The sequence below is a fragment of the Dendrobates tinctorius genome, unplaced genomic scaffold (genome assembly GCF_039654945.1).
Source record: "Dendrobates tinctorius isolate UK_male_01 unplaced genomic scaffold, ASM3965494v1 ptg000034l, whole genome shotgun sequence".
Taxonomy (NCBI): Eukaryota; Metazoa; Chordata; class Amphibia; order Anura; family Dendrobatidae; genus Dendrobates; species Dendrobates tinctorius.
Window position 1 is genome coordinate 6,481,592 of NW_027361702.1, and position 23,413 is coordinate 6,505,004.

The window sequence follows — 23,413 nt, forward strand, 5'->3', positions numbered from 1 at the left end:
CGACGGTAATGTCCAGCTAACCCCAGAAAAGCCCGCACATCTTTCACCGTCTCGGGGGTAGGCCATTCCTGGATAGCAGCAACCTTCTCCCGGGATGGTCTCACACCCTCTGCCGAAACGGCACGACCCAGATACTCAATCTGAGAGCGAAATAGGTGGCATTTCTGAGGCTTCACCTTCAACCCGTACTTTTGCAGCCGGCTGAGTATCTGTCCCAACCGCTTCAGGTGGTCATCGAAGGAGGCGGCATAGACAATGATATCGTCCAGGTAGATCAACGTGGCCTCAAAATTGAGATCTCCTAAACATCGCTCCATCAATCGCTGAAAGGTCCCGGGGGCGTTGGCCAGCCCGAATGGCATACGATTAAACTCAAACAGTCCCATGGGCATTATGAACGCCGTCTTAGCTCTGTCCTCTTCTGACATGGGCACCTGCCAGTACCCACTGGCCAAGTCCAGGGTCGAAAAATATGTTGCTTTGCCCAATGCAGACAGAGATTCTTCTATGCGGGGCAGTGGGCATGAGTCTTTAATAGTGCAAGCATTCAATTTACGATAATCCACACAGAATCGTAGTGTACCATCTTTCTTCTGGACCAACACGATGGGGGCCGCCCAAGGGCTTTGACTTTCCCGTATCACCCCTTTTTGCAGCATCTGAGCCAGCAAAGTTTTCACCTCTTGATAGAGTTGTGGCAGGGTCTGTCGATATCGTTCTCGGATGGGGGCCGCTCCTGCTGTGGGGATCTCATGAGTGATGGCGGTGGTACACCCAAAGTCATCCTCATGGCTAGCAAATACTTTGTGGTACTGTCCCAGCAATGCTTTTACTTGTGAAAGTTGGGCCTCAGTTAGTCTAGAAAGCTCGGCCCGCATCTGCTCCAAAATATTTCGGCCCTTCTCTTGTGTCGAGACTTTGTGGGCCTGTAAGGTTCGTATTGTTACCTCCCAAGGATCCTCGGGGTGTACTCGTAATTGAACCACAGGAGCGGGCAGCACTTCTTCTAAAGGCTTTACTAGTTTGGCCAGTACAGTCCGGGCTTTCAGAATGGTATCTCGGTCTTCAAGGTTAACGCAGCGGACCAGGACGGTTCCTTTTCGCACCGTAGCGAGGGAACGAGCCACCAGTATGCCAGGAGGTAAGTGCTCTGAGTGACACGGCTCCACCTGTACCTCTACGCCCTCCAAAGATATTGGGGCCTGAATTGGCAGGGCCACCACTGTCTGTCCAGGAGGCAGCACAAGCAGGGGTGCCGCTGAAACAATGACCTTACCCAGAGCCTCACCCTCCTGGCAGTCCCGAAGGAACCCGCGCACCTCGCACCAGCTGCTGGAATACCTGTCCCTGAGCTGTGCGAGAACCCCACTGCTTCAGTGTCCTTTGTGTGGGATCATTAAGCAACAGGTTACCAAACTCTTTTAAAATATTCATGCCTAGGGTGACGGGGTGTCGTTGATCAGCTTCTCCTTGAGTCAGCACCACCCCTCTGCGGCCTTGGGGTTTACCGCACAACGTCATCTGCACCCACACTACCCCGGCAACCGGGACCGGCAGTTGGATAGCAGCTACTAGTCTAATCATGGGTCCCCACTGAGGCCTTGCTGCCTCTGGAAAGTTTCGTTGAAAGTACGCTGCGGGCATAGTGGTTACTTGTGACCCCGTGTCCACCAGACACCGGACGGCCCGGCCCTCTACTTCTGTCCAAACTACCGGACAATTTGCTATCAAATCTTCGGGACTTCCACCACCCCTAGTTGTGGTTTTCGGCTCCGAGCGGCGTCCCCCCAGCCCGGAGCCCTTTAGTTTAATGGCCGCCGGGGTGGGTATCTCCCACGCCGCGGACACTCTCGGGCGAAGTGGCCTGGTTCTCCACACTCATAACACCGGGCCGGTATAGGTTGACCACCCCACGGAGAACGTGACCCCCAGGGACCGGGATTAACACTGGGTCGTCCAGTCTCTGGTTTGGTTCTTCTCTTTACTTCAGCCAACTCGCTCTTAATATTTTTCAATTCTCGCTTCATCTCCTCCACCCACTAGGGTTCCTCAACTGTGTTCGAGGAGGCCTCCACACCTCGGACCTTCCCCACGGGGACCGCCATCCCCTGCTCTTGCTCCCAAACCCGTGCCTGACTTCCCACTTCTGAAAAATCTATTTGGGGATTCATTCTGATCTGTTCCCGTAATGCCTGTTTTATCAGTAGATCTCGCAGTCCAGTCACCAGTAGGTCACGTAGGGTAATGTCAACAGGTCCTACCCCTACCCCGTCTTTTCTTTCAATAGCCGTATGCAATTCTTGGAGCACATTCATATACTGAGTAATCGTCTCCCCCTCTGCCTGCATCCGACTAAACAGACGGGTCCTTAACTCTCCCACCTCAGTGGGATCTCCGTGCGTCTGTTCCACTCTCTGCAACACCTTTTCAAAAGTGTTGCGGTGCCCCGGAGGTTTCAACATCACTGACCTCCGCACCTCCCCGTCTAGGGCCATGAGTGCCACTTCAGCTTCCAGGTCAGGGGTCATTGGGTGCATCCGAAAGAGCCCCCGCATTCGCTCTGTCCAGCTCCATAGCATAGTATTGGAGCCGGAAAATCTAGGCAGGTTGTTCAGCATGGCCCCCAATGAAATGCTAGTACGGGGGCCCTCATTATTTACAGATTCTACAGCTTCCCCCTGACCTGCTCCACCACCGTCTATGCTCGGAGACTGCATCCTGCCGACTACGCCAAGTGTAGGGTCGGACAGGTTCGCAGGATGCAGTGACGAGACACTAGACGAATGGTGGTTTTCGAAATCACGTTTATATAACTCTAGCCGATGGGCTAGGCTGAACAAAACAAGGATAAAGAAACAACACCAACAGTCCACGCAGGGACTCAACAAACTTAACCAAATATAGTTTCACTTAGCCTTTCAGGGACTGCGGGGTTCAGTAGCGTGGCCGCGTTGAGGTCACTGAGGCGGCTGTCCTGAGGAAAGTGACGTCGGTGAGGGCAACAGGCCCTGAAGAAAATAATACCGTTGGGACGCAACAAGCCCTGAAGAAAACGAGGACGTTGGGGCGCAACAGGCCCTGAAGGAAACTGGGACGTTGGGGTGCAACAGGCCCTGAAGGTAACGCTGCCGCTGGGGCGCAACAGGCCCTGAGGGAAACACTGCCGCTGGGGCGCAACAGGCCCTGAAGGATACGGGGATGTTGGGGCGCAACAGGCCCTGAAGGTAATGCAGCCGCTGGGGCGCAACAGGCCCTGAAGGATACGCTGCCGCTGGGGCACAACAGGCCCTGAAGAAAACGCTGCCGCTGGGGCGCAACAGGCCCTGAAGAAAATGCTGCCGCTGGGGCGCAACAGGCCCTGAAGAAAGCAGTGCCGTTGGGGCTCAACGGGACCTGAAGTAAATGATGGAGGTGGCGCACGGTGATGATGCAGTTCCCCAGAAAGGCCTGTAGCCGTCCTTTACCAAGGAGTCTCTTCCTAAGCCAGGGTAGCGAGCCTTTTATCCCGCCTGTGACAATGTGGCGTATCTTGAGGCCGATGATGGCCGGGTAGGCGTGATGGGGGAAGGCAGGGGGGAAGGGCCCAGGTCTCTGAGGCCTGGTTACCAGTACTCACGGCCACAACCGGAGGTATAGTTCCTCTCCCTTCAAGGCGGGGGTTAGCGGGGATAATTCTCTCAGAACGGGAGCGGGAAGCAGTCTCTGGGCACAGTCTCTCACGTCTCTCCTGTCGGTCAATCGGTTGCTTTCTCCTCGCAGGCTCCTCTCGGTGCACCTGCAAGTCACCCTGCCTCTTGCCTTCACTCCCTCTCTTCCCCAACTGCCACTTCAGCGCGTCCCCTGCTCCTTTTACCCTAGCCCCACCCCTTGTTGCCCTGACAACCTCAGTCGCATGTCTCCCTTTGTAATCCCCCTGTTGTGCTTCCTTCAATAACTCTGATGGCGGTCCCCTTGGTTCCGGCCCAAACACTATATGGGGGTCCACCTCCCCACACAAGTTCAAGCTGCCCTGCAGTCCGATGGTACAACAGTGTCAACCCGTACTATCCGTCAGCGTCTGAATGAAAAGGGACTGTATGGTAGGAGACCCAGGAAGACCCCACTTCTTATCCCGAGACATAAAAAAGCCATGCTGGAGTTTGCCAAAACTTACCTGAAAAAGCCTAAAACGTTTTGGAAGAATGTTCTCTGGTCAGATGAGACAAAAGTAGAGCTTTTTGGGCAAAGGTATCAACATAGAGTTTACAGGAGAAAAAAAGAGGCATTCAAAGAAAAAAACAAGGTCCCTACAGTCAAACATGGCGGAGGTTCCCTGATGTTTTGGGGTTGCTTTGCTGCCTCTGGCACTGGACTGCTTGACCGTGTGCATGGCATTATTAAGTCTGAAGACTACCAACAAATTTTGCAGCATAATGTGGGGCCCAGTGTGAGAAAGCTGGGTCTCCCTCAGAGGTCATAGGTCTTCCAGCAGGACAATGACCTAAAACACACTTCAAAAAGCACTAGAAAATGGTTTGAGAGAAAGCACTGGAGACTTCTAAGGTGGCCAGCAATGAGTCCAGACCTGAATCCCATAGAACACCTGTGGAGAGATCTAAAAAAGGCAGTTTGGAGAAGGCACCCTTCAAATATCAGGGACCTGGAGCAGTTTGCCAAAGAAGAATGGTCTAAAATTCCAGCAGAGCATTGTAAGAAACTCATTGATGGTTACCGGAAGCGGTTGGTCGCAGTTATTTTTGCTAAAGGTTGTGCAACCAAGTATTAGGCTGAGGGTGCCAATACTTTTGTCTGGCCCATTTTTGGAGTTTTGTGTGAAATGATCAAGGTTTTGCTTTTTGCTTCATTCTCTTTTGTGTTTTTTTATTTAAGAAAAATTAAATGAAGATAATAAGACCAAAGAATTTGTGATTGCAATCATTTTCAGGAAGAAACTGAGTGTTATCTGACAGAATTGCAGAGGTGTCAATACTTTTGGCCACAACTGTATATATATTTCATAGTCTCCTTTATTATGTATATTGCCATCCCTTATACAGTGCCCTCTCCTGCTATGTACAGCACCGTTCTTTACATATTGGATTATATAGAGCCCTGTTTTCATTACATACCTAAAGATGGCGCTGTGAATAACAAAATAACAAGAATACGATATGCAAGAGACAGCACTGTACGTAACAGCAGAGTAAGCTATATAATAAGACACAGCACCATATATAACTAGAGAGGATGGTGTTATGAATGAGTCACCGTAGGAGGCAAAAGTAGAAATACAAGCTAAGTCCAGAAAACCAGAGAAGTTGGCAACTATCAGATTGCAGACCCCTGAACCTATCAACACAACTAGCAGTAGCCGTGGGGGGTTCCTACGATGCCCTAGACCCCTCGATCACAGCCGGAGAATTACATAGGCCTAAAGAAAGAAAGGGGAAATCTAAACTGCCCCAGAGCAGACCCCAAAGCAATAGGCAGCCCCCAACATATGACGGTGAAGCAAGATGAAAATACACAGACAGAAAGATAGACTGAGCAAAGACGGGGCCCAAAACTACCTAGATAGGAAAGGACAGGAAGGCTGCTGTCTGCAATCTGCCAAAACCCTATCAAAGACATAAGCCAACAAGCTGATATGAAAAAGGCCCTGAAGCAGCTAGGCTTCAAAAACTAAATCAGCACTCAGGTATTTTCAGAAGACAGAGCTAAATGAATTCAGCACACCCCAGCAGGGAATGGCAGAAATCCAGAAAAACAAAGTCGAAGCACCAAAGCAAAAGGCCGAGCAGCAAACTTAGCTTTAGAGGAGCAGGAATTCAGACTGGTCTCCAAGGATCCCACAGAGAAATCACCCGCAGGGCAGAAGGGCGTCGGCAGCCTTATATCCAGTCAGTAACTCCACACAGCCAGTCATCATCATCAGCCTCAGGTGTTTCATAATCAGGCTCACTACCTTTCTTTACCAGAAGAGGGAGCTCCTCGGGCCTCAGTAATGAAGGGGAAAATGAACTCACAACAGTACCTCCCCCTTGAGGAGGGGTCTCCGAACCCTCAACTACGCCACCAGGGCGATCAGGGTGAGCCCGATGAAAGGCACGCACCAATCTTTTGGCATGAATATCAGAGGCAGAGACCCAGGAATTATCCACCTGACCATAACCCTTCCACTTAACCAAATACTGGAGTCTCCGTCTAGCCAGACGGGAATCCAGTACTTTCTCTACCTCATATTCCATGTTACCTTCAACCAATACAGGGTCTGGAGGTGCCACCCCCCCGGAACAACAGGTTCAACAAACCTCTTCAACAAAGATTTATGGAACACATTATGGATTTTAAATGTGACAGGAAGAGCCAAATGAAAAGAGACCGGATTAATAATCTCCACAATCTTGTAAGGTCCAATAAATCTAGGCTTAAACTTAGGAGAAGCCACCTTCATAGCAATATTTTTTGATGATAACCACACCATATCACCAACCTTAAACTGGGGACCAATGGTCCTATGTCGGTTGGAAAACCGCTGGGCCTTTTCCAGGGAGAGAGATAACTTATCCACCACTTGGTCCCAGATCTGGTGCATTCTCTCCACCACAGTGTCAACACCTGGGCAGGCAGAGGGCTCCACCTGCCCTGAAGAAAATCGAGGATGAAACCCAAAGTTACAAAAAAAGGTGACATCAAAGTGGCAGAACTAGCTCTATTATTTAAAGCAAATTCGGCCAAGGGCAAAAATGAAACCCAATCATCCTGATCAGCAGAAATAAAACATCTCAAATATGACTCCAAGGTCTGGTTTGTTCTCTCTGTCTGCCTATTGGTCTGAGGGTGAAAAGCAGAGGAGAAGGACAACTGAATTCCCAGCCTGGAACAGAAAGTTCTCCAAAATCTAGACACAAACTGGACTCCTCTGTCAGATACAATGTTCTCAGGAATCCCGTGCAAACGAACCACCTGTTGTAAAAACAGGGGCACCAACTCAGAGGAAGACGGCAACTTAGGGAGTGGTACAAGATGAACCATCTTAGAGAACCTATCACAAATCACCCAAATAACAGTCATCCTTTGAGAGACAGGCATATCAGAGATGAAATCCATTGAAATATGGGTCCATGGCCTCTTGGGGACAGGCAAAGGCATCAACAACCCACTAGAGCGAGAACACGATTTAGACCGGGAGCACGTCCCACAGGACTGCACAAAATTCCTGACATCACGAGACAAGGAGGGCCACCAAAAAAACCGACTCACCAGATCTCTAGTACCAAAAATACCTGGATGACCAGCCAAAGCAGAGCAATGAACTTCAGACATCACTCTCTTCTTCCACTGGTCAGGAACATACAACTTTCCACTGGGACAACGCTCAGGTTTGTCCTCCTGGAACTCTTCCAGAGCACGTCTCAAATCGGGCGAGATGGCAGAAAGAACTACCCCTTCGCCTAAGATGGTAGCAGGCTTGGTCACCACAGGAGAATCAGCAAAGAAGCTCCTAGAGAGGGCGTCTGCCTTGACATTCTTCGTTCCAGGAAGAAAAGAAACCACACAATCAAAACGTGTAAAAAACAAGGCCCACCTAGCCTGTCTAGGGTTCAAGCGCTTAGCCGACTCTAGGTAAATCAAATTCTTGTGGTCAGTGAGGACCACGACTTGATGCTTAGCTCCCTCCAACCAATGTCTCCACTCCTCAAATGCCCATTTCATGGCCAACAGTTCCCTATTCCCCACTTCATAGTTACGTTCAAATGGAGAGAACTTTCGGGAAAAGAAAGCACAGGGATTCATTTTAGATGTTACAGGATCCTTTTGGGACAAAACAGCTCCTTCACCAATCTCAGAAGCATCCACCTCTACCTGGAATGGAAGTGAGACATCAGGTTTCCGCAAAAGCGGGGCGGAGGTGAATCTTCGCTTCAGCTCCTGAAAGGAAGAAACAGCCTCCGGAGACCAATTTAACACATCAGCACCCTTCTTAGTCAAATCAGTCAATGGCTTGGCAATACTAGAAAATTTTGCTATAAATTTCTGATAAAAATTAGCAAAACCCAAAAACTTCTGGAGGGCCTTCAAAGAAGTGGGCTGAACCCAATCGTGAATGGCCTGTACCTTGGCCGGGTCCATTTCAATAGTTGACGGGGACAAAATAAATCCCAAAAAAGAAATCCTCTGTACTCCAAAAAGGCATTTAGATCCTTTGACATACAGGGAATTCTCCCTCAAGATCCGGAACACAGTCCGAATATGTTCCACATGAGAATCCCAATCCTTGGAGAAGATCAAAATATCATCCAGATAGATAATCAAAAATTTATCCACAAAATCTCGGAAAATATCGTTCATGAAGCACTGGAAGACAGAAGGGGCATTAGTGAGCCCAAAAGGCATCACCAGGTTCTCAAAATGTCCCTCTGGAGTATTAAACGCCGTCTTCCATTCATCCCCATGCTTAATGCTAATAAGATTAAACGCCCCCCTGAGGTCAAGCTTGGTAAACCAGCAAGCACCTTTAACTCTGGAGAATAGATCAGAAATCAGGGGTAACGGATACTGATATTTAACAGTAATTTTGTTGAGGGTACGATAATCAATACAAGGTCTTAATGATCCATCCTTTTTGGCTACAAAAAAAAAACCGGCACCTAAGGGTGACGAGGATGGTCTAATATGACCCTTCTCCAACGCCTCCTTAATATAGGATCGCATAGCCTCGTGCTCGGGTACAGATAAATTGAAGAGCCGACCCTTGGGAAATTTACACCCCGGGCTCAGTTCAATTGCACAGTCATAACTCCTATGAAGAGGCAGAGACGCAGACTCATTCTCACTAATTACATCATAAAAGTCCGCCAAATAATCAGGAACATCATGCGACTGAGGAGAGGTGGAAAACACCGGAGCCTCACTAAAGGCACACCGACAACGCCAACTCACCACAGACACAGATTTCCAATCCAAAACTGGATTATGAATCTGTAACCAGGGAAACCCCAGAACAATAGTATCATGCAGATTATGCAACACCAAAAATCTGCAATTTTCTTGATGGTCTGGGGCGACCCGCATTACCACCTGGGTCCAAAACTGGGGTTTATTTTTAGCCAAAGGAGTAGCATCAATCCCCCTCAAAGGGATAGGCGTCTGCAGAGGTGTCATCGGAAATCCACAACGTTTAGCAAAATCCAAGTCCATTAGGTTTAGGGCTGCTCCCGAATCCACAAAAGCCTTGGCGGAAAATGTGGACAGGGAGCAGATCAGAGTAATAGCCAGAAGAAACTTAGGTTGAACACCCCCAACAGAAAACGTGTGTGCAAAGCGTTTCTCTCGTTTAGGACAGACAGAAATAATATGCGAGGCATCTCCACAGAAAAAACACAACTTATTACGCCTTCTGAACTCCTGACGCTGCTCTCTGGAAAAAACTCTATCACATTGCATAGGTTCAGACATTTGTTCAACAGGTGGCAACACCTCTCGTGCAGCTTTGCGTTCGCGCAAACGCCGATCAACCTGAATGGCTAATGACATAGAATCGTCAAGACCAGAGGGAACAGGAAATCCCACCATAGTATCTTTTACGGCTTCTGACAACCCCTTCCGAAAGAGAGCAGCCAAGGCATTATCATTCCAGGTAGTAAGTACTGCCCACTTTCGGAATTTTTGACAGTACAATTCTGCAGAATCATGACCCTGGCTCAATGTCAGCAGGGTCTTTTCAGCCTGATCAATGGCATTAGGCTCGTCATACAACAACCCCAAAGCTTGAAAGAATGCGTTCACATTAGTCAGAATAGGATCATCTGGTTTCAAAGAAAACGCCCAATCCTGGGGATCGCCACGCAGCAAAGAGATGACAATTTTAACCTGCTGCGCGGAGCTCCCTGACGAGTTAGGCTTCAAGGCAAAAAATAATTTACAATTATTTTTGAAATTCAAAAATTTAGACCGATCCCCAAAAAATACATCAGGTGTAGGAATCTTTGGTTCAGCAGCATGTGAATGAGCAAGGTAGGCGGAAATTCCCCGCACTTCCGCAGCGAGCTGCTCCACACGATCAGACAATTGCTTTATGTCCATTGAGAGAAAAAAAAATTCCCCCCTACGGCCTCAGAGATATAGTCATATGTTAAAGTTTGGGCACCCCTATTAATGTTAACCTTTTTTCTTTATAACAATTTTGGTTTTTGCAACAGCTATTTCAGTTTCATATATCTAATAACTGATGGACTCAGTTATATTTCTGGATTCAAATGAGGTTTATTGTACTAACAGAAAATGTGCAATCTGCATTTAAACAAAATTTGACCGGTGCAAAAGTATGGGCACCCTTATCATTTTCTTGATTTGAACACTCCTAACTACTTTTTACTGACTTCCTGAAGCACTAAATTGGTTTTGTAACCTCATTGAGCTTTGAACTTCATAGCCAGGTGTATCAAATCATGAGAAAAGGTATTTAAGGTGGCCACTTGCAAGTAGTTCTCCTATTTGATTCTCCTATGAAGAGTGGCATCATGGGCTCCTCAAAACAACTCTCAAATGATCTGAAAACAAAGATTATTCAACATAGCTTTTCAGGGGAAGGATACAAAAAGTTGTCTCAGAGATTTAACCTGTCAGTTTCCACTGTGAGGAACATAGTAAGGAAATGGAAGAACACAGGTACAGTTCTTGTTAAGCCCAGAAGTGGCAGGCCAAGAAAAATATCAGAAAGGCAGAGAAGAAGAATGGTGAGAACAGTCTAGGACAATCCACAGACCACCTCCAAAGACCTGCAGCATCATCTTGCTGCAGATGGTGTCACTGTGCATCGGTCAACAATACAGCGCACTTTGCACAAGGAGAAGCTGTATGGGAGAGTGATGCGAAAGAAGCCGTTTCTGCAAGCACGCCACAAACAGAGTCGCCTGAGGTATGCAAAAGCACATTTGGACAAGCCAGTTACATTTTGGAAGGTCTTGTGGACTGATGAAACAAAGATTGAGTTGTTTGGTCATACAAAAAGGCGTTATGCATGGAGGCTAAAAAACACAGCATTCCAAGAAAAACACTTGCTACCCACAGTAAAATTTGGTGGAGGTTCCATCATGCTTTGGGGCTGTGTGGCCAATGCCGGCACCGGGAATCTTGCTAAAGTTGAGGGTCGCATGGATTCAACACAGTATCAGCAGATTCTTGACAATACTGTAATGTGCAAGAATCAGTGACGAATTTGAAGTTACGCATGGGATGGATATTTCAGCAAGACAATGATCCAAAACACCGCTCCAAATCTACTCAGGCATTCATGCAGAGGAACAATTACAATGTTCTGGAATGGCCATCCCAGTCCCCAGACCTGAATATCATTGAACATCTGTAGGATGATTTGAAGCGGGCTGTCCATGCTCGGCGACCATAAAACTTAACTGAACTGGAATTGTTTTGTAAGCAGGAATGGTCGGTCACAAATACCTTCATCCAGGATCCAGGAACTCATTAATAGCTACAGGAAGCGACTAGAGGCTGTTATTTTTGCAAAAAGAGGATCTACGAAATATTAATGTCACTTTTATGTTGAGGTGCCCATACTTTTGCACCGGTCAAATTTTGTTTAAATGCAGATTGCACATTTTCTGTTAGTACAATAAACCTCATTTGAATCCAGAAATATAACTGAGTCCATCAGTTATTAGATATATGAAACTGAAATAGCTGTTGCAAAAACCAAAATTGTTATAAAGAAAAAAGGTTAACATTAATAGGGGTGCCCAAACTTTAACATATGACTGTATAGAGGAAAAAATATACACAAAAAAAAAAATTCTGACAAACTCTTTTTTTTTTTTACAATTCTTTCCTGCTATTGAGTACCCTAGGATCTGCGGTATGGCGGGTGATTCTGTTATGAATGAGTCACCGTAGGAGGCAAAAGCAGAAATACAAGCTAAGTCCAGAAAACCAGAGAAGTTGGCAACTATCAGATTGCAGACCCCTGAACCTATCAACACAACTAGCAGTAGCCGTGGGGGGTTCCTACGATGCCCTAGACCCCTCGATCACAGCCGGAGAATTACATAGGCCTAAAGAAAGAAAGGGGAAATCAAAACTGCCCCAGCAGACCCCAAAGCAATAGACAGCCCCCAACATATAATGACGGTGAAGCAAGATAAAAATATTAACACAGACAGAAAGATAGACTGAGCAAAGACGGGGCCCAAAACTACCTAGATAGGAAAGGACAGGAAGGCTGCTGTCTGCAAACTGCCAAAACCCTATCAAAGACGTAAGCCAACAAGCTGATATGAAAAAGGCCCTGAAGCAGCTAGGCTTCAAAAACTAAATCAGCACTCAGGTATTTTCAGAAGACAGAGCTAAATGAATTCAGCACACCCCAGCAGGGAATGGCAGAAATCCAGAAAAACAAAGCAAAACAAAGTCAAAGCACCAAAGCAAAAGGCCGAGCAGCAAACTTAGCTTTAGAGGAGCAGGAATTCAGACTGGTCATCAAGGATCCCACAGAGAAATCACCCGCAGGGCAGAAGGGCGTCGGCAGCCTTATATCCAGTCAGTAACTCCACTCAGCCAGTCATCATCATCAGCCTCAGGTGTTTGATAATCAGGCTCACTACCTTTCTTTACCAGAAGAGGGAGTTCCTCGGGCCTCAGTAATGAAGGGGAAAATGAACTCACAACAGGATGGTATGTAATAAGGGACGGTGTTATACATAAAAAAATAGAAAACTATGTAACTAAGGATGATGTTATATATAATAAGTGAGTACACTATATACTAAGGGTCTGTGCTATACCTAAAAAGTGACTACACTATATACTGAGGGATGGCACTACACATAATAAGCTAGTACACTATATACTAAGGGCCTGTGCTATGTATAATAAGTGAGTTCATTATATACTAAGCGACTGTGTTAAAGGGAACCTGTCACCTGTTTTGGCCGCTATAAGATGTAGCCACTGCCTTTCACGGCTTATCTACAGCATTCTGTAATGCCCCCCCACCCCCACCCCCGGGTGAGTAAAATAAAACTTATTTTTCTTCACTTGCAGGTCGGTTGGGGGCTTATCTACAGCATTAAAGAATGCGGGAGTAATAAAAAAGGTTTTTATGGGTGATACATGGGGAGTCAGGGGGCTTCAGAAGTAGTTGTGGAATGCATAGCTGACACCGAATTAACTGATGTTTTTAGCTGGTAGGCAAAAAATGTGGTGACAGCTTCCCTTTAAACATGATAAGCGATAATAACGATTTCCTCCACCTCCCCTAAATCCATTAAAAATCTCCCTTCCTCCATTCCCGCCCCTCATTGTCCTCCTCCTCCCATCCCATTATTGTCCTCTCCCCAATCACCATCATTGCCCTTTCCACCACATCTATCATTGCGTTCTCCTCCACACCTCCATAATTTCCTCCTCCCCTATCACCCCCATCATTCCCCTTCCCACCATCATTGTCCTTTCCACTACCGCCATCATTGCCTTTTCCCCCCACCACCCCCATCATTGCCCATTCCACAACCTCCATCATTTCCTCCTCCTCACCACCCCATTATTGCCCTTTCCATCACAACCATCATCGTCCTTTCCTCCACCACCACAATTATTGCCTTTTCCCCATTGTTAAGGTCCGTCGGATGCAGTGAACAGCAGGAGTCAGAGAAGGGGTTAACAAAAGTTTACTTAAGCAATTACTGTATATGAATTCAGGGAAACCTCAACACAGGGAGGTGTTAAGGCAAATGGTGAACTATACAACAAACACAACAAGAAGGGAAAAAGTGAAGGTAGAGACTTATCGATTGGAGTTCTTGTTGGAGAGTGGATGGAACAGTTCCCGATGGCGTCACAGTCTGTGAACAAAGTCTCTGGCTCTGCTGTGTAGAAATGAGATGCACTATCTCCTGACCGTGCCGAAGTATCCAGATCATTTCGTCTTGGGTCCATTGAACTTGGGACCGTTGAACTTGGGTCCGTAGATCTTGGGTCCGTTGGAGAGGGAATACAGTTCCTTCTGTGGGTTCCTAAAGTGTGACATGGCACACTGGGAGCACACTGCCGTACAGGCCACAGAGGTGACAAGGCCTCGTACAGTATCACAAAGCTCAGGAACGGTCGGCAAGTCTGCTGCTCTACCCATCACTGGTCTCGTTCGTGGAGGGGCACTGGGTAGCAGGTATGAGTGGAGGACAGTCAGTAAAGGACTGGCGTCAGTGGCAGTAGTTAAGGAGAGGGAGTCAACCTTCGTCCTGCTCTGTAGTAACCTTCCCGCCAAGTTTCCGCTCCTTTTAAGTGCACCACGCCCATTTCGGTCAGGTGCACCGACTTATCCCGATCCCAGCTCAGGACTGCTGGTATGTAATGTACTGTGATCAGACATCATCTCATGTCAGTAGTCACAAAGTATCATACTTGGGCAAAGGGCAGTCGAAGGGCTGAAAACAGTGACTCACTGGCATCCCGGGTCCTGCGATCAGATATCAATGCGCAATGGTCAATATATTTGTAGAGGACAGAGCTGCTGAAACCTTCCACTAATCAGTGTGTTCAACTGAGACAGCAGAAGCAAGGATGTCACTTCATTGTGTCTGCTATGCAGAGACTCAGTGCACTGGAGACGGAAATAGAGTGTGGGGGGAATGGGAGTGAGGTGACTATGTGTTTTTTTATGTATAGGATGTGTGCCTGCATATAGGGGGCTATATGAGGGCTCATTCTGAATATAGAGACTATATGAGGGCTCATACTGAATATAGTGGACTGTGTGAGGGCTCATACTGTATTAAGGGAGGTGTTGGCATACTTAATATCGATCAATATGAAGTGATGTAATTAGTATTTTAATATTATTTAATAATTAGTTGATAACCAGTTAAATCTAACATGAGCCAGCCTGAAGTGCATCACAAATCCCGCCCTTAGGTGCCTCTGACACATGATCGAGGGCGTCAATGGATTTTCATAACAGCCAGGGGGTCAGCAATGGACCGTCATGCCTTTCATTATGATACTCCAGTGAATGCCGGCTCGTGGCCGCCGTTCATAGGAGATCATCATTTCTGCTACACAGAGCAGGGCTGAAGGGGACTAGAAAATACTGTAAAAAGTGAGACTAAAAAGTTTTCAAATATGAAAAAAAAGTTACAAAAACACAAAAGTTCTAATCACCCCCGTTTTGTCCCATTGAAAATAAAACAATAAAAAAAATACATGTTTGTTATTACTGTGTTTAGAAATGTCCGATCTACCAAAATAGTAAGTTAATCAGATCAGTAGACGAAGTAGCAAGAAACAAAATCAAAATGCCAGAATTGCTCAGGGCAAAAAAAGTCATCATTTGGGTTGCCAATAATATATAAAATATTGGTAACAACAAGACGCATGTAATAGTTTCATTAAAAGTTATAAACTTTATTAGAACAATTACAAAATTATATATACAAAAAAAGTGCAGTAAAAAGAGGGACCGAAAACCAAGGTTGTGCTAAATAGTACATGGACAGCACTAACACATAGATGGCACTAGTATATGCAATGTAAAACCTAAAATATACACTCAGGGGGTAGATTTACAATGGTTTCTGCTATATAATTACATGCCTGCCAAATGCTATGACTTCCTACCCACCCAAAATAAAGAGTGTGCTTTATACATGACAGGAAAAGTCCCAATAACAATCAAAGGCCGTTAATCAACACACCCACAGTATCATTAACCACAATTGGGTATATACCAGAACAAAATGAAAGGGCTATACCTGTCACTAATGGCGATGTCCCCGCACATACAATGGAGTCCCTCTGCCCCAGGGAAGCACAAAAAGTACAGTAAGCTCTCACCCAGCCCCAGATACCAGAAAATGAAAATGCTATGGATGTCGGAAAACCGGGGCAAAAGCAAAAACTTTTTTTCATACAAATTTTGGATTTTGTTTTCGCCACTTAAATAAAAAATAAACTACACGTATTTGATATCTTCGTACTTGTATTGACCTGGAGAATCATATTGCCAGGTCTGTTTTACCATATAGTGAACATGGTAAATAAAAAACCCAAAAAATAATTGTCCAATTGCACTTTTTTTGCGATTTCACCGTACTTGTAATTTTTTTCTCGTTTTCCAGTACACTATTTGGAAAAATAAATGGTATCATAAAAAAATACAACTTGTCCTGCAAAAAGAAGCCCTCATATGGCCATATTGATTAACAAAATAAAAATGTTATGGCTCTTGGGAAAAGAGTAGGAATAAAAACTAAAAAATGAAAAATGTCCCGGGGTGAAGGGGTTAATTTATGGATATTGTGAGGCAGTGACTGGTGTCAAAGGCAAGGGTCGCTGTGTGTTCTCCCTAGGATGCGTACAGAGGCGTATGGAGGCCAAGAAAGTGTATTGCAGTCACAGGCGTAGCTGTGATTGCAATACGGACTAAAAATAAGTGTTAATCTTGGGCATTCTAGTGTCCAAGGCAGATTTTTGGAAAATCTGCTCTGGGTTTTGTATTTTTAAACATACTGCAGGATGGTATTTGTGCAGTCTGTTTCATTCCAGGCCCAGGTTTTCCATGTGGCTGAAGGTCACAGATCCAAGTTAAAATCCCTGCAGGAAAGGGTTTGGGTGTGTAAGGTCAGGGTCAGAATCAGTGTCAGTCTGGTGTTTGGAGGAGTACAGAGCAGTCGGCTCTGCAGAGTTCCACCTGTGTGAGGCAACACAGGCCAGCGGAGCCAAGCAGCCAAGGCAGCTGAGATACCTGGCACTCACAGCTTACACAGCAATGAGGTCGCCAGCGGTAAATGGTCTCGGAACTAGACAGTCTTTTGCCCGGTGGTGAACCGGAGGTAGACTTTCCTGTGCCCGAAGGAGGATTAGTGTGTTTAGTGACTGTAAATTGAAGGATATCGTGTACTAGGTAAAGTTGTGAGTAAAGAGACATTAACACGGCGGTGCAGTTGCCCACGGTAACCGGTCATGAAGGTGAATAAAAAACTAATCTGAACTGAGAAAAGTAAGTTAATGGGTATGCACAATGTAAGTGCAAATTAACACATGACCCTTACCAGAGAAGACAGGAAGCAAAAAACACAAATATCCTGAACTAAAATGTAAAAAAAATAAACTGCAAAGAATGCATAAAGGTAATAATAATAATAAGGGTATTTAGTAAACATAATTTTGATCAAAATAATGTACAAGCCATACCGCCACGTCACGGCAACCCTTGTGGGACAGTCCCTACTCTAGTATTTAAAACCTTTTCACTAGCCAAGTGACGTGAATGTGAACAAGGATCGAGTGGCTGAACCACTAGTAAAAGCTTAGGCCAGACAGGATGGTTTTCCCAGCTCAGAAAGAGGGCGGTCACACCCATATATGCATAATTGCAAGAGACTTTCCTTTATTTTCTATGCTGTGGCCATCTGTTGTCTCACCCACGGAGCAACTGCCAGCACCAGAGGCAACCAAGTTACACTCTCCAGAAGTAGGGCATGAACCTGGTGGCCCAGAGGAAGAAGTGCTGGCGGTAGGGGTAACCTTCCCTTCGGTGGACGAGGGGAAGAGTTCTCCCATAGAAGTATTGGCTGGAGAGGTGGAAGACTTGCCGCCGGGACCCGAGTTGTCAGACTTGAATGTGTCAGGTGACAATTTTGGTACGGTGCAACTCCGAGACCCTACTTTGGCTCTGGCCAGAAAAAATGTACTGTTTGTCAATGGCGAACCCCAACAACCTGGGGTAGCTACAGTGCTGCCACGCTTTGAACTACACCAAGATTTGTTGTACCGAGTGGAGAAAATACGTGGGAAACAGGTAGAACAGTTACTCGTACCTCAGACATATCGTAGGCTGGTAATGGACTTAGCGCATGCGCATGTACTTGGTGGGCATTTGGGCCAAAAGAAAACCCTAGACCAAATTCTGCAGCGGTTCTACTGGCTAGGGGTCCATGAAGAAGTTCAACGGTACTGTAGTTCCTGTCCAGTGTGCCAGGTAACCAGTCCCCAGCCTCACTTTCGGAGTCCTTTGGTGCCTTTGCCAATTATAGAGGTACCCTTCGAGAGAGTGGCAATGGATTTGGTGGAGCCTCTCAATAAGTCAGCAAGGGGACACCATCCTGGTAGTTCTAGATTATGCTACCCGATATCCTGAGGCCATTCCTCTGCACCACACATCAGCTAAGCTTATAGCAAAGGAACTCATGGGTATGTTTTCACAGGTGGGAATTCATCAAGAGATTTTAACAGACCAGGGATCCCCCTTTATGTCAAAAATTATAAAGGAACTCTGCCGTTTACTAAATGTTAAGCAGTTGTGCACATCGGTCTATCATCCCCAAACAGACGGTCTGGTAGAAAAGTTCAATAAGACGCTGAAGAACATGTTAAAGAAGGCAGTTTCCAAAGATGGGAAGAACTGGGATCTGTTATTGCCATATTTGTTGTTTGCAGTGCGGGAGGTGCCTCAGGCATCTACGGGGTTCTCGCCCTTTGAACTAGAGTACGGCAGACATCCACGGGGCTTACTCGATATAGCCAAAGTGTCATAGAACATGTTGCAAAAATGCAAGAAAGAATGGAGACAGTCCTACCCTTAGTCCGAGAACATATGGAGGCAGCACAACAGTCACAGAGTCGGGTCTATAACCGGGAGGCTTGGGTAAGAACCTTTAGCCCTGGGGATCGGGTGTTGGTACTTGTGCCTACCGTAGATAGCAAATTCCTTGCAAGGTGGCAGGGACCCTACGAGATCATGGAAAAGGTGGGGCCAGTAGACTACAAGGTACACCAGTCAGGACGGAGAAAGCCAGAACAGGTTTGCCATGTTAATTTGCTTAAACCATGGAAAGATAGAGAAAACCTTGGTGGGGATAGTCCGGTGCCTGCGTTTCAGATGGAGAAGGCTCCATTACCTCGGGGCGAGGCAGGAGAAGCCCAACCCGCAATACAGATGTTTTTTCTGAGCTCCCCGGATGCACCTCCCCTATCCAACATGACATTGTCACGGACCCACAGGCCAAAGTCCGACTAAAAACATATCGGGGGCCTGAGGCCCTGCGACAAGCTCGGAAGAGGTGAAAACTATGCTACAGTTAAGGGTCTTAGAAGAGTCCCAAAGTGAGTGGGCCAGCCCAATAGTCCTAATACCCAAGCCTGATGAGTCTCTAAGATTCTGTAATGATTTTAAAAAGCTTAATGACATTTCAAAGTTTGACGCCTACCCCATGCCCCGGGTTGACAAGTTGATAGAGCAATTTGGGCAGGCACGGTATTTTACAACTCTGGACCTCACAAAAGATTATTGGCAGGTACCCTTAACAGAGGCGGCGAAGGAAAAAACGGCTTTTGTAACGCCCAAGGCTTCAGCCTATCTAGACGATATTATTGTGTACAGCACCTACTGGGAAAGTCACTTAGTTCTGCTTGTCGCAGAGAGTCTATCACTGCCTGTACTTTTGCTAACTGCCAACCCAAAGAAGTGTTCCATAGGGTTGGAGGAAGTTCGGACTTGGGTTCCGTCATTGGGAGAGGAGTTCTCAAGCCTCAAGTAAACAAAGTGGAGGCAATTCAGAACTGGCCCCGTCCTCTCACAGCAAAACACGTAAAAGCCTTTTTAGGTTTGGTGGGATATTACTGGCGGTTCATTCCCAACTTTGCAACCCTGTCCGCGCCTTTAACAGACTGCTTAAAAGGAAGGAAATTGTTATGGTCCACTGGAATGATCAGTTAGAGGGGGCCTTTACAAAGTTAAAAGAGGTACTGTGTGGTACACCAGTCCTGATCACTCCAAATTTCAAACGAGAGTTCGTTGTGCAGACTGATGCCTCTGAGATAGGGCTTGGTGCCGTGCTGTCTCAGGAGGTTAAGGGGGAAGAGCATCCCGTTATTTTCCTAAGCCGGAAGCTTACCCCAGCTGAAACCAGGTACAGTATTGTGGAGAGAGAGTCCCTTTCCATCAAGTGGGCACTGGAGTCATTGCGCTACTATTTGCTGGGGAGAACATTTCGGTTGGTGACAGATCATTTCCCTCTTACGTGGATGAGTCAAGCTAAGGAGAGGAATGCCCGAGTCACCAGGTGGTTCCTGTCCCTGCAAAATTTAAAATTTTCAGTAGAACATCGGGCAGGCAGGCTACAGGGGAATGCAGATGCCCTGTCCAGAGTTCACTGTATGTCATGTGTCCACCCCTCTAGGGTTGAACATAGGAGGAAGGTATGTGGTACAGTAAAGGGTGTTTTACTGGATGGGAGATACATTTCTCCCAGCAGATTAATGTTTGGCCGGGTTTTTCCCTAAAGACAGGATCTGCGATGATGTCATGGTCACGTGATCAGCCCATGTGATGTTTACCTCACCAGTGGGAGAGATTATGGGCTATGTAATGGAAGTTGGTATTTGGAACATGGTGAGTGTGTGTCTGGAAGTTACAGGAACTTGGCTGGACTTAGCCTGAACTTGTATACAGGATCCCCGGGCTGCAGGACTATAGCAGCAAGACTCTCAACAACCCTGGGAATGGCACCTGGTGGATGCCACAGGACCTGGCACCCCATGCAAGGGGTGAGTCTGGGACCAGTGGTTCTCCAAGCTGGAGTACATTTATGTTTTTCCCTTATTTTCTGTTAACCTGCTGTTTGCAAAGTGACATTAAACCACTGAAATTAGATTTTAAGCTGTTGTGTTGCCTTGTTACTGCAGCCCTGCCATTACCTTCCAGAGCAAATCCCTACAATATATACACATGTATACTGTATTTGTGTATAGCACATATAGCTATTTGTATATTCTGCATGTGTAATTTTAGATTTAAAAAAATATTTACTCAATACTAATTCTTTAACTGTTTCCAGGATAGGATGGAAAACACGTCCATCGTCCACTTTCCTATTCCGTTGGCAAATAAAGATCTTGATTTTCAAGCAAACTGGGACAATGATGAGGAGACTAGTTATGATGAACTGTCTTTATGGTAAGCTTTACACTGAATTTTTTTGTCAGACAATAAAAAAATTGCTTATTTTGGCTCTCTAGAACATTATGGATGAAAGAATCACTCCAAAACTTATTTTTGACCTTCCAATTGCATAATATTTGAGTGTGAGTAGCTATAATTTCTTGCGTATCCATCCCATGGAGTTCCCAAAACTCTTTTTTTAGACATGAACAAATTTCCTGAAATACCTGTAGGGTTCAATTTGTCCGATTTGTTTGAAACATTTGACTTGGACTGAGGCAATTTATCATGAACTGAAAGTGTTCAAAACCATCCAAGTGCCCTGATATGTCTACCACTCCAAGGTCTTCCAGAACTGTGTCCAACCTATTTCAAACACTTAAAGGGAACCTGATAGGTCTGATAATACTAGTAACCTGGAAATGTGGGGTTTATCTGCAGGATAATATTATTAGGAAAGTGGCCATAGTATTGAAAGTGTGGCACCCAGGAGAAAATTAACTTTAGGTTGGTTATAGCCAGAGTGATCTTCCTCCTCATCATCATCACAATGAGTGCCAGCCTCATCTTTGTAACAGGTTGGGTGGTGGAACCACTGTGCCAAAGCCCAAGGAAGACCCGGAGGAGCGTGACTAGGAGCCTCACCCAATCTGACCATAGACATGCAGCAGCTAACGACACCACAGTCCGTGTAGAGACATGGGAGGTGATCCAGGTGCTACTCCAGGACTGACCTTGGGTAGATGGCAGCTGACCCCTAGAAACATGTAGCTGGGCTGGACTAGGGGAATGTCCAACAGATGCAGGCAGGCAGAGAAGATGACAGCAACTGCAGATGCAGACAGGACAGTCTGACAGAGAGATGAGCAATGGCAGGTGCAGCTGGCTCAGCTGCGTAGAGGTGAGCAATGGCAGGTGCAGCTGGCTCAGCTACTATTGAGGTGAGCACTGGCGGGTGCGGATGGCTTGACTGTCATTGAGGGAAACACTGGCGGGTGCAGCAGGCTCGGCTGCCGTTGAGGAAAGCACTGGCGGGTGCAGTTTGCTCGGCTGCCGTAGAAGGAAGCACTGGCGGGTGCAGCAGACTCAGCTGCCATTGAGGTGAGCACTGAAGGGTATGGCTGACTCAGCTGCCACTGAGGTGAGCGTTGGAAGGTGCAGCTGACCCGGCTGCCATTGAGAAAAGCACTGGCGGGTGCAGCTGGCTCATTTGCCATTGAAGGAAGCACTGACGGGTGCAGCAGACTCGGCTGCCATTGAAGGAAGCACTGGCGAGTGCAGCAGACTCGACTGCCATTGAAGGAAGCACTGGTGGGTGCAACAGACTCAACTACCATTGAAGAAAGCACTGACTGGTGCAGCAGACTCCGATGCAAATGCAGGGACCTGAGAACTGACAAGCGTGTTAGAAATAAACTCACAACATTGCACAGGCACCTTCATGTTGGAGGAGGCGGTTTAAATAGTAAGAGACCTTCAGCTACTGGCTGGGGACACTTTAGAGAAGGGGTCGGAAACCTTTTTTGGCTGAGAGAGCCATGAACACCACATATTTTAAAATGTAATTCTGTGAGAGCCATACAGTTGTTAGGCATCGGATTGCTGCAGCTACACAACAGGAATCCAGAGCCTCACATGCTGCTCTGCAGCAAGCCATTCCTGAGGCTAAGTTCATCTGCCGCTCCACTGAGCATGCTCACGAGACAATCTCCCATTGGAGGTCAGGAGTCACGTGCTCAGGTCCTTCTCCAGATCTGATTGGTCCATCTCAGAGATCTGGAAGGTCCCGGCAGCGCTCGGCTATAAAAGGCCCGCATGGCCGCTCGGCCATACGCTAGTATAGACTTCACTTGCTAGATGTGTGAATGGTGATGGATGTATGATTCTGGTGACTGACTTATTATGATTCCCTTCCCTTTGATATTACGCATGTGGACAGGGAACTAGAGAAAGAGTCAGCGCCAGTCAGTGGCAAGCCATAGGCCACTGTGCACACAGCACCTCTACACTAGCGTCCGATTGTGTCACGTCTTACGGCTCTATCGCATAGCGGCTGTGTTTGCCGCCGTGCTGCATTCAGCAGCACTTACCGGCGTCCGCACACACCGCACGACACCGCACACACGGTAGGTCTACACGGACACCGACCTCAGCCTTGGGCCCATGTCCTGTGACCGGATACCACGCGTGCAATTTTGCTGAGACCTGTGAGTCTAACAGGCTCGGCGTTTATGTTACAGCGCCTCTGAGAGCTAACAGAGTACGCGCATATCGGGTGGCGTTTAACCCGTGCGCGTTATACCGCCATATAGCTCGTCTGCCATTATTCAGCAGCAGTGTTAACACCTTCTGCACGGTGGACCCCGAGCGGCGAACACACTTTATTATTTATTTGCAAAGTCCAGAAATAGAAAGCAAGCACCGTCACAATAGTCCACGCATCCGAACCGTCATACGTGTATAAAAGAGACGCAGCCGGCA

General features: G+C 46.8%; 1 protein-coding gene across 3 annotated transcripts in view; it reads left to right on the forward strand.

Moving 5' to 3' along the window:
• LOC141087507 (uncharacterized) overlaps positions 1-23,413 on the forward strand; it is an 86,790-nt gene that overhangs the window by 15,249 nt on the left and 48,128 nt on the right. The window contains exon 2 of one of the 3 annotated variants that reach the window (XM_073573050.1): positions 20,829-20,947. The exons of 1 other annotated variant lie outside the window; for it this stretch is intronic. In XM_073573050.1, coding sequence (XP_073429151.1) covers positions 20,829-20,947 — 119 coding nt within the window. The remainder of the gene's footprint in view (positions 1-20,828; positions 20,948-23,413) is intronic. One more of the 3 variants, XM_073573051.1, reaches the window with a different exon arrangement.